The sequence below is a fragment of the Cololabis saira genome, chromosome 15, assembly GCF_033807715.1.
Source record: "Cololabis saira isolate AMF1-May2022 chromosome 15, fColSai1.1, whole genome shotgun sequence".
Classification (NCBI taxonomy): Eukaryota; Metazoa; Chordata; class Actinopteri; order Beloniformes; family Belonidae; genus Cololabis; species Cololabis saira.
This window is the reverse complement of record NC_084601.1, coordinates 14,534,183-14,545,352: the sequence shown is the minus strand read 5'-3', so window position 1 is coordinate 14,545,352 and position 11,170 is coordinate 14,534,183. Positions and strand designations below refer to the sequence as shown.

General features: G+C 43.2%; 2 protein-coding genes across 9 annotated transcripts in view; both read right to left on the bottom strand.

The window, feature by feature from the left end:
• Positions 1–55: 55 nt before the first annotated feature.
• Positions 56–6,433, bottom strand: asb4 (ankyrin repeat and SOCS box containing 4). Of its 2 annotated transcripts, none has more exons than XM_061742692.1 (6): positions 5,885–6,433; positions 5,344–5,643; positions 5,002–5,244; positions 4,673–4,920; positions 4,426–4,539; positions 56–4,207 (listed from the first exon to the last, which is right to left on the bottom strand). In XM_061742692.1, exons 1-6 carry the CDS (start codon positions 6,183–6,185, stop codon positions 4,019–4,021), a joined length of 1,395 nt encoding a protein of 464 aa, XP_061598676.1. In that variant the 5' UTR covers positions 6,186–6,433; the 3' UTR covers positions 56–4,018. The 2 variants fall into 2 exon arrangements, 1 of the variants encoding a protein (XP_061598676.1); XR_009784194.1 differs by having other exon boundaries at positions 4,084–4,207; positions 4,426–4,564.
• Positions 6,434–6,471: 38 nt separating this feature from the next.
• The window catches only part of ppp1r9a (protein phosphatase 1, regulatory subunit 9A), a 58,209-nt gene continuing 53,510 nt past the window's right edge, over positions 6,472–11,170 (bottom strand). For 5 of the 7 annotated variants that reach the window (XM_061742681.1, XM_061742680.1, XM_061742684.1 and 2 more), the window contains 3 exons: positions 10,868–10,891; positions 10,222–10,404; positions 6,472–9,299 (listed from right to left, as the gene is read on the bottom strand). In XM_061742681.1, the coding sequence (XP_061598665.1) occupies positions 9,117–9,299; positions 10,222–10,404; positions 10,868–10,891 (390 nt within the window). In that variant the 3' untranslated portion in view covers positions 6,472–9,116. The remainder of the gene's footprint in view (positions 9,300–10,221; positions 10,405–10,867; positions 10,892–11,170) is intronic. The other 2 variants (XM_061742683.1, XM_061742686.1) reach the window with 1 other exon arrangement.

Below are 11,170 nucleotides of genomic sequence, written 5' to 3'. Positions count from 1 at the left end.
CCTCCCTCTCTCGCCCTCTCTCTCTCCACAGATTGTTTTGGAAACTTTCCCCGCTTGGTAAGCCACCGTATCAGACACAGTCCAGTGGCTTTTCATGGCCAGCTCCCCGTTGGGGTCGAGAACAGGCCGTCCTGCTTTGTTGTGCAGCTTCATTAGCGTGTCGCTGCCGGCGCTGAGTTCTGCTCCGGTTTTGTTGTTTTTCCCAAACTCAGCTTTACAGATTATTCAAACGTTATCAGCATGGCAGCAGCACAAATGTCGTTTTTCAACAAACTATACCTAAAAGTAAAAGGTGTGACATGTATAAAAGTGGGAGTTTTTCTTTTTTTTTTGCAAGAGCATGTGTTCAACCCCGACTGGTTTATTTTAAGACCGGCCTTTGAGCCATTCGGACAATGTTCCCTGGACCAGGACACGTCTGGTACACGTGCTGAGCAACAAAACAGATTCACGAATGGCTCTTCAGAGCAGTGCTAAGCTATTCTGCGTATCGGTTTTAAATTTGTCATAATCAACATTTCTTCTTCTCTGTATTGAGTTGCAAATTTTGGATCCACTCAGGTACTATGAATCAACAGCGTGAGTTTGTTGTTGACATTGTGCGTTTTCTTAATAGGCTGAGACATGTTTACTTAAACTTGTCTGGAAAGCGAGACTGGAAACCCCCTAGAGTTGTTTGAGCCAGCTCATCCTGGATCTGAGATGTACGGGTTAAAGTCCGAGTTAAATGGCAGACACACCTGTCTGTGTGAATGACCCATGATCAAGGGTAAGGACATAATGATGAGACATACTATAAACCCCGTCTTGCTGCCTCAGCTGGTCTGTGTGCAGGGGGTGGCTGTCCTGGCCCTTATTGTTTTCCCTCCCTCTCTTCTCTGCCGTCTTCCTCCTTTGTCTGACTGGCAGCGGAAGTGGTGGTGCTGCCAGGCTGGGTGGGATGGGGGTTTGCTGGGTTGGTTGCTCTTGGCGGTGCTGTTGCTGTGGGTGGGGATGTGGTGGGCTGGGGGAGTCCTGGGGGTGGGGCAGCCTCACCCTTGTCCCTGGTTGGCAGTGGTGCCGCAGGTCCCTCACGGGCCGATCCTCTCCCGTTGGAGGGGTACAGCTGGTGCCACTGCCGAGGGGGATCTGGTACGGTCTAATGTGACAAGGATGTAGCTATATATGTGTGTATACTGTATGTATCAGGGTTCATACGTTTTGAAAAAACCTGGAAAAGTCATGGAATTTGAAAATGGCATTTTTAAGGCCTGGAAAAGTTTTGGAAACATAAGTTCACCCCAAAGGTTTTGGAAAAGTCACAGAATTTATTTTTCTCACCTAATGATAACATTTAGTAATAACAGCCTATAAGGTAGATTTAAAATTGATCAATAAATATTTCGGATAGAAAAGTCTTGCGCGTTCTCATGCGTGACGTGCCTAGCATCTTGCGCATCATGCAGATCGGTTATTATTACAGTTATTACAGTTATATTAGATTACTATACATATACAACATATACTACAACATATTGCTGGTATATCAGTGTTTAAACAAATGTTTATTTTGTATAAAACCATAATTGTCATTAGATCTCCACTGTGGTGACTTTTTACATAGTTTTATTACTATATTTCATTCATACATTGATGTTTTAGAGGGTCATGTATAGTCATGGAAACTTGCTGCCAAGTCATGGGAAAGTCATGGAAATGTGTTGGTTAAAATGTGTATGATCCCTGATGTATGCATGTATATCTCTATATATATGTATGTATTTATGTGTATGTTTAAGTATACATAGATATTATTTTTATTTAATCCACATGTTAACAATATGCACCTATGTACCAGTGTATCGTTATAAACCTGCGTTTAAGGGACAGGGAACATGCTTCGCACAGGATTACATGGACAAGCAAGAAGGGAAAGAGGTGAGAGGAAAACTGAGGTATCTTGAGGTTACGAAGCTGAACTTTGACCTGGAGGTGAACAGTGAGTACAACTTACAAGCCCCTGCCTGTCCGCTGTGGATCAGCACTGCAAAGCCCTTTCTCTGCAGCGGACGCCCCCATGCAGGCAAATACTACCAACACTGACAGCTGAACAAGTACAAACATTGTCATCTTGGTTGTATACAAGAAAGACATGGATAAATAGTCGGGAATTCTCTTTAATCTGCTGTAATATTTCATGTGAGCTTCCTGAACACCTGAAGAGATATTTAATCTAATTTCGAGGGAACAGCACATTACTCACATGACTATTCCCATAACTTCATCAGTTCAATCTTATTCATTTGCACAACTTCACAACGTGCATTAAAAAAAACAAGTCCTCTTTACTCTGCCTGGTTCTTTCCACGTGCCCATGACTGTCTGAATAGAGAGGACAAAAAGTAATTCTTACTAATTTGGGCTTTGAAGTGGACATTCTGATGGAGTTTGACAAGAACATTACGATCTTTTTCTTTTTTTTTACAGAGTAACCTCTGTTCTCGGAGACTTGAAGGAAGTGGGCCATGTGCACAGCTAAGCACAGTCCACCGGAAAACAAGCACTTATTGTGGAGTGGGTGGTCAAGTGTGTGTGTTCTGCAGAAATAGGAATATCACGAGTTGGGGAGTGAGCATTAAGGCCGGTTGCCAGGTAGAGCTGGATCCTCTTCAGCATGAGGCAGCAGTGTCCTAGCCAGAAGGGTTGGTCAACACTTCAAAGTTGGAAAATAACCAGAACCAAAAGGCCCTTTTAGGGGTGAAATAGTCCCGTAAGTACTGGAAGGTGAGGAAAATACCTGCTCTCCTGTCTCTTCAAACTTTCACATGTGTAGTTTAATGGTTCACTGATCAATAATGAGCTCCAAAATGTTCAAATGACACGAATAAAATCTCTCAGTAACATTTAGGGATGCTGCCATAGCCCCAAATCAGAAAAACTGGGATGATATGGAAAATAAAAATGCAGTGATGGTGACTATATTCATTATTATCATTACCTAGTAACTGCATGTATTTTAGTGTTCATATTTATTATCTATTTATTTTTGCTTTCAGGCCTGCACCAGATCAAAGGAAGGGAACAAAAGATAGATATGGGTTTTTTTTGTTCGTGTAATCCCTTCTCATCCCACTTCCAGGGCGTTCTGGAGTAGAGATTAAGTTGTGAAGCGTTCCAGTTATTTTATCCCACTCCTTCTGCAAACAGACTTAAGGAATGCACCAGCACCGTCACATTTTTCTGTGTAAAAATACCCCACACATTCTGTACAGGGGCAAAGGTCAGGGGTGCAGGCAGGCCATGCCTTGGTAGGATGTTGTCTTGCATGGACATCCCTGGATAGGTTAAGTCAGGACATTTACTCTGCATTAATTCTGCCACAACAGAAGCATAGACAACCTTTGCCAAGTGCGCTGGTACAACCCCATGCCGTCACAGACGCTGCCCTTTTGGAGCTGTGCCTGATAACAGTTTGCACGATCTCTTTCATCCTCAGTCAATAGCAGACCAGGGAAATTTCTGTCAAAAAAAGATCTGGAGTAACCATTCACATGACCACAACAAAGATTTCAACACCACCTGTCAACAAGGACCTTGATCAGAGCTTGTTTTGGATACAACCGCATGAACCTTATCCATGTGGTTATATCAGCTATTGATAAATAGTATGTCTTGATACAGTGCAGTCTGAGTGATTGGAGACGGATGATTGGACGGGTGACCGGCTATGGCTCACACCCTGGAAGTAAAAAAAATCAAAGTACATGTAAGAAACACAGCTTTTTTGTTTTTTGCATTTTCTATCAACCCAGCTTTTTTTCTGTTTTAGAGTTGTTTAATAAAGCATGTGATGAGGGTTCTGCACCAGCAGGAGGTTGTGTGTTTTTCCTGCAGTGGATCACTATGAAACTGATCTCTCATGATGCAGCCAAAAGCTTCCTCGATCTCTGGCAGGCGACATCCTTCGTCCTTTTCCTCAGTCCGGCATTTGAGTGAAGCTCCGTGGCTAAACGGGACCTCCAGAACAAACGTTTCTTCATCAGTAAAGAACCCCCTCGGGTTCTAATAACACATACTTCTTCATGGGAGGTGGCAGCGGCAGCTGCGCCACTCCTCTGTGACAGAACCCACGCAGGCCCACTCTGATGGCACATCTGGTGAGGTGAAGCAGGCTGCGAGGCGTGTTGGAGCAAACGGCGAACAGTGACTCATAGAAGTTTTTATGTCGCTGGGGAAACAAACAAAAAAGTCAACATTATTTTTACAGTTGAACTCCCAGACAGGTGATGTTAATCAAACGAGGCTTTCAAAGCTGCTCGCCAACAATCCTGATCATGGATCAGACTGATATCCCCAGACAGTTCAGTATGTTTTAAGGTAAATTGTTCATCTTTACATTAAGTGAAGGATACTCAAGAAAGCACTGACAATCTTTACAAATACTACCTTGTAGCACTCATCTGGAAGAGCAGCTCTCCACTTCTTTGTGGGCTTTAAACGTTCATAAGAGTTGACTATTATCTCCACAACTCTGGGAAAGTCATGGCACGACTGCAGAACCTGCCAAAAACATCCCATCATTGCACTGTGAAGCGAAAACAAAGCTTGTAGAGGCTTTTTTTTTGTCATGAAAAACAGCGGTATTGAGACATTAAAATAACACCAAACATCCAGCTACGGCATGCCTGTGCACCTTGTGGAACTGCGGTGGGTAGATTCTTGCTGCGCCGTGGTTGAGCAGCAGCTGATAGCAGAGCTCGGGCAAGGCCATCGGCCTGACGTCCGTCACCTTGATGAGATACTGAATGGGGCCGCAGCCGTTCATGTCCATGGCTCGCGCATCGGCCCCGGCCTCCAGCAGCATCTGCATCAGGACATGATCGCAGTTCCAGGCTGCCTTGTGGAGGGCCGTTTTATGGTCCTCTTCCATCAGGTTAGGATCTGCAAGAGATGGCAGAGTGTCATCACAAAGCACGATGACAGTTTAATCACAGACCAAGAAATACACCCTGGATGTCTCACCAGCACGGTGGTCCAGCAGGAGTCGACAAACCAAATGGTGATCTTGGCTGTACGTCTGCTCTTTAGAGTCAAAAGACCAGAAGACTGCGGTCATCAAAGGTGTCTCCTGAAAAGAGTTGACGGCATTCACAGATGCTCCGTGGGCCAAAAACAAAGCAGTCAGCTCTGGGACACCGAACCGGGCAACCTTGTGCAAGGGCGTGTCTTCATCGTTGTTGTGGCTGGCCGTGTTGACCTTTGCACCTCCGCAAGACAAGTTATGATATTACTGAGTTACAGATTAAGTAAAGTGTATTTTTTACTGTTATATGTTTTTGTTCCAGTGCATCCTTCACACCTCACCTTTGAGGAAGAGCTGTTTGGCACAGTCCACAGACTCACTGGTGATGCAGTGGTGTAGCGGCGTGTGTCCACTCAGAGACACGCTGTTGACCTTTGCTCCATGAGCCAAGAGGAGGCCTACGAAGTCACTGTTGGCCACCTCACAGGCCACGTGCAGCGGCGTCTTCCCATTTGGCATCCTGTTGATAGCAGCGCCTTTCTGAAGCAGCACCAGCGCTGTTTCCAAAGCATTGTACATGACGCATACATGGATAGCCATCGCCCAGGACTTCTCCAGTTTGTGACCTGGTAGCCAATACCCTGAAAGAGATCAGGCAACAAAAGTAACACTAAAGGCACTTGAGGTCAAATATCAAATCTTAATGATACAACACAGTGAGTACATACACTCAAAACATACTGTATACTGTAGACACTGTATGTTGGCACCTTTTGTAGCCAGGTTCGGGATTTCTTGGGGTTTGGCACCATCTAGTGGCTCACTGGGAACACTGAAGTCTTTTTAATGGGGGAGTGCACTCTTTCTGTCTTTCCTACTTACCTTGTTTATACGAGGCCAGGACCATGTTGGGGTCATCCACCTCCAAAACAGCGTCAATATCTAGTTTACCAGTGTGCAGAATCTGCAGGGCCGCGTCTGCATTGTTGGCCTGCAAGGCCTGCAGAAACTTTTCCTTCAGGTGCTTGACAGCCTGTTGTCTTGGGCTCAACTCCTCCATGAAATCAGGGATTTGTGTTGCAAAACCAGCGGGCTCAAACTGTAATATTGTCCTCAATGCATGGAGGAGGTTAGATATAAATGTACAAACAGCAAGGATGAAGGAATCGAGTATATCCAGCATTCCAACGTCTCCATTAGGCCTCGCAACCGGAGTTGTGTAAGGAAGGAGGACGGAAATGAAGAAGGGGGGAAGAGGAAACGCGTAGCACCACGGTGTCACCAGAGGAGAAAATAGTCCTTGAGTGAAACAAGGATGAATATAAATAGAAGCTGTGAGTGTGTGGGGGGGTTGGACTGATAGGTCATTGCTCACTGACTGGAGGTCAGCTGTTTGGCTGCATGGGACACAAAATAGATCTAGAAGTTTGAAAAATAAGAAGAAACAACAGGCAATCTGGACAGTGACTGCACATTTTATTCAGTGTGACAGGTAGCTGCCCTTTAAAACTTTTTCTGAATGCAAAAAAGAGAGCAAGGTCATGACATGAAAGAAAGAGGATAGTAAGTACAGCTATGTATGAGTGGAAGCATGGCTAGGCAGTTTGTGGAAGTTATCTTTTGCTCTCTATGTACATGAAAAAACAAATGCTCGCGGCCATGACCTGAAACGTGTGTTTTTGCTTGCCTGCAGCACCAGGGTCTCATTCCTAGGCTGGTTACATCACGCCGGGGAAGCTGATATAGAAAAAAAAAAAAAAATCAATCACATTTGCAGCTAAAGGTCTCCTCGGCCCTCTGACAGACTGCGCAAACACACTGACACGATATAAAACAAGGCTTTGTTAGGTTTCTTACAGCATATTGCTCTCAGTGTTTAACTATACATAGAAAAGAGTGACTTGTGAAGGGAGTGGGGATATTCACAGGAGGGTCCAAGTGTTATAAAACATTTCATAAGAATATTTCAGTAGCAGTTTATTAGAGGACAGCTGGAGTTGAACTCTGCTTGTATTAAAAGGAAAACCACAAGCACAACGAGGGAATACTGCCGTCTTTTCTTCTCCTCTCTTTGCATTTACTTTCAGTCCTTAACTTGATCCTTTAAATCTTTTTAACGATACACTTTAATAATGTCATGGCAAAAAGGCGCAATCATACAATTCTGGATAAATCATTAGCTTATGTCAATAAAACTCTTAATTTGTATAAATCATAAACAATAGTCGGTTGCCTCTAAAAATATAGTAATAAATAAATAACCTGTGATGCTTTTAGCACACCATGGAAATATCTGAAACTTAACTAATCTTGTTCTTAACCCGTCTTAACCCGTCTGCAGCACTTCTTAAAACTTAATGGGGGCCGTTGCCGAAGCGGTCCTCGTATTTATCACGTCTCTACATAAGTCGTAAACTTAAAAGTACGATTGTTGGGAATGACAAATCAAGATACTTAAAAGGTGTATCTCAGTGAACTTAATATTCTTAAAGCGACACTACGTAACTTTTCCACCTTAATATAATATTTCCAGAGTCATTGTGATGGTACATCAACTTCCAACAGGTTTAATGACACCTCTGTCATGGTCTGAGGGGTCTGTATCACCTTCACTGGCACTATGTAACTTTAAGGAGCATGGTAGGAACCCTTCCACACTAATGGTAAAGCACTACCGCTTTTGTCCAAAGGAGACGCCAAACTCAACAAAAGCTGAAAGTTACGTTGTGCTGCTTTAAGCAAGAGGTATTTCAATAAAAAGAACATGAGTGAAAATAATTTCAAAAGGTAGTACAAGTTAATAACAGTACTTTAAAAATCACAAATGAACCATGAACATGATTAATTCCAAATACGATGCTTTCGTAGGGAGCAGATTCCAGAGTTATTCAAATATCAGGTATTTGACTTCTGCTGCATCTCACTGCGTCTCACTGCGTCTGTCCTTGAGCAGAGAAAACTACCTGTATGGCAGCGTTCCTAAACAATACTAAGAATATTCCAGATAAATAAGCACAAAAGACTCTGACGTTTGGTCTTTTTTTTTTGGGGGGGGGACAAAATGAAGAGCAAAAGGTGGATTAGTTTAGTAGGTGTTTCGACACTTACGCAGAAGCAGGTAGATTTCTAACGGCAGCAGCAGGATACTACTTTGTTACTGAATATAAAAAGAGGTCAAAAGCAGGTTACAAGAGGAGCCAAAGCAACATCATAAATATGAGGATGAAGTTTCATTTTAAGGGCTTTTTTTTTTTTTTTTTTTTTTGCTTTTTTTCCCGGTACAAATTTGCTGTTTACACAGTACCTGAAAATCACTATCAGAAGCAGTCCAGTGATTACTGTCCAGTGAGAGCTGCTTCAGTTTGTACACTGTAAGGAGGATCGCACGTATGTCACATTTACAGTGTTTGCACTTCCAGTGTTCTTAGGAACCACAAGGTTTTATTTTTGCCGGTGATTCCCAGTTCAGTTCCCACTGAAGCGTCGATGTCGCTCGCTTCAGCAGGGAAAATAAGCAGCATGGGGACCTCCAGTGGTGCCAGATGACCATTGCCTTTAAAACTCCACCACAGGCCCGACCTGTGCATGTTTCATCAAAGCAGTAGACAATGTTTTTCAGTGTATTAGAACAGGATTTACATAAGTCTATTGAAATGGCACATGAGACATAGTTGTATCCGTATTATTCACTTTACATATACACAACCTTCACGTTTTAGGTCTCAAAAGATGATATATCGAAGCAGGATGAGTTTAACTTTTCACAGACTTAATCTGGATATGAATAAATAAACCCAATTTACAGCTATAAACAGTCAAATAAATAGAACTCAGAAAAATCCTAAAAGACTAAAGGAAAAAAAAACACAGGATGGGTGTAAAATGAGGAAAATGAAGGGCAGCATTCAATCATCCAACTCCTCATTTTGGTTTGATTTGCTCGGTGAAAAGATCCTTCAACAAGCTCTGACAGTTGGGTGTGGAGCTCCACCACTGAGAACTACAGATTAGGCGTCCCTCAGGGTTCGTTTGTGGGGCCTGCTGACGTTCTGTTCCGCAAGATGCTACTTGGTGTGGTGCTACAGTAAAGGTAGGAGGTAATTTGAGGCGTCTTTCACTCTGTTGCGCTCTCTTTGCGTGCATCTTTCTGCTGCTGCTCTAGAGCTTTCTTCCGTAGCTTCTCACGCTGTTTCTCCACTTTCTCTTGGTTCCGCTTGGCCTTCTCCATCATAACTTTAAGGTCTTTGATCTTTTTCTTGATAAGGGAACGATCCTCGGAAGATGCAACTCCAAGAGCCTGTAACACATCCATAAGTAGGATCAGTGGACCTTGTATATAGTTTATATACATGTGGAACATCACATTAAGGCTGAACTTGAACCTGTGTCTGTATGATGCATTTTGTTTTACATTTTCGCACAATCTAAAGAAACATTTTTAACAATAAATTAGCTTTTTAAAAAGGATGTTCTCAGTGTTCCCAATGACTACTGAATAAACAGGTTTATGCATCATACTCGCATCCTCCCACTCCCACCAGAAGCCTTACTTTTTTTTTTTTTTTTTTTTTTTTTTATCCCTGATTTTTTACCCATTTCATCACCCAGTGCTCATACCTAGACAGTCCTTGGCATTGTTCCCCTCTGCCAACCCAAGGAGGGCCCTACACTGAGCTCAGGTCTCCTTCTTATCCTGAGGAGTGATGGACCGCTTCTTTTCACCAGACAGGATGAGGATTCTCCGGCCGAACGTAGCGCGTGGAAGGATCACGTTATTCCGGCCGGATCCTCCCCACCCCATCTGGCGCCCCGGTTGGCCAGAGGGGGCATGTATAGCCAAGGACTGTTGCATGTTTTTGTGAGGGTAGCTCACATTTCTACCCAAGGGAACACGGGGAGAACATGCAAACTCCACACAGAAAGGCCCTTTCGCCAACCCCACCCAGGGTGTGGGCACTGAAGTCATGGGAGAACTAACACGCACTTCAGCGCCCACAGCGTCCCCGGCGGGAATCGAACCCAGGACCTTCTTGCTGTGAGACGGCTGCACTACCTGCTGCGCCACCGTGCCCCCAGCCTTACTTTTTCTGGAAATGTTTTTATTTTTTAATTAATATTTTTATAGGATTACTGAGAACAGAGAATCATTTCATGTAAATATTGTGCAGAACTAAAGTTACATAAATGTGAGTGTACTAAAAAAAAAAAAAAAAGGTAACCTTGAGCTCGGTGCTGTCCAGCTGTAGCAGCTGTTCCCCATTTACATTTTTGGCAGTGAATTGTGGGATATGGTGTTCTAGGTTGAGACCCGTCAGCCAGTGCGCCACCTGTTGCGAAGTCCACTCCGTTATGCTTCGGTTCTGCCACTGATGCTGCTTTGACAGCTGCCACTCGTCTAATATCTGAACATTCGTTTCAAAAAGACAAACAGAAACACATTTCATGAGATTCAGAAAGAAGCAGCTCCAACGGTTTTGATAATGAGTTCAAATAAAATCCACAGCTGCTGCAGCAGAGGATAAGCTTGCTTTTAGACTTGTAGCAGTTCATAGGTGGAAAACACAACCACATTAGACAAAACTAGAAATAACAACATAAAAAAAAAAAACATGTATTTGAAATGTATTATCTGTTTTGTTGTCACATTTTGTGAATTTTAAGTTTAGTTTGTAGTGTTTTCTTAATAAATATGATTTATTACACTTTTTGTGAAAAAACGCTTTGTCTAATGTTGTGTTTTGCATGTCCGGGCTAACACACATTCATTATGTCACACGTGCACAGATAAGTGCAGAATACACAAGTACACAAGACACAAACACGCAACAGCACACGTCCTCTCCGGGCCAGTGGCCTCGGTCTCACCTCGTCATCTATCATATCCAGACTCTGAACATTGCAGCATAGAAAACAGAGAAGGGACTGTGTTGTCAACAAAGCAGAGTTACAGAAACCGGTAACATTTCATGACAAGCCTGAACTGATTCAGTGACTTTTTCACAGCTATACTTCTGTAGCTGTTTTATCTGTCGGCTGTATCAACTAAATGGTAAATTGGGGCACTGACGTACTGTGTTTTAATGTAGCGTAAGCTTGGGATTAGAACAGCAATCTGAACTCTACTCGTGATTCATATTTTTGATTCAACAAAATGAGCATGCACGGTTT

Excerpts from the sequence above, each read along its gene's own strand:
- asb4 (XM_061742692.1), bottom strand. The coding sequence starts at position 6,185 with ATGCTGGATATACTCGATTCCTTCATCCTTGCTGTTTGTACATTTATA. Across the intron at positions 4,540-4,672 it reads ACCCACCGCAGTTCCACAAG|GTTCTGCAGTCGTGCCATGA; the intron begins GTGCACAGGCAT and ends TGTTTTTGGCAG. Across the intron at positions 4,208-4,425 it reads TTCCAGATGAGTGCTACAAG|CGACATAAAAACTTCTATGA; the intron begins GTAGTATTTGTA and ends TTGTTTCCCCAG.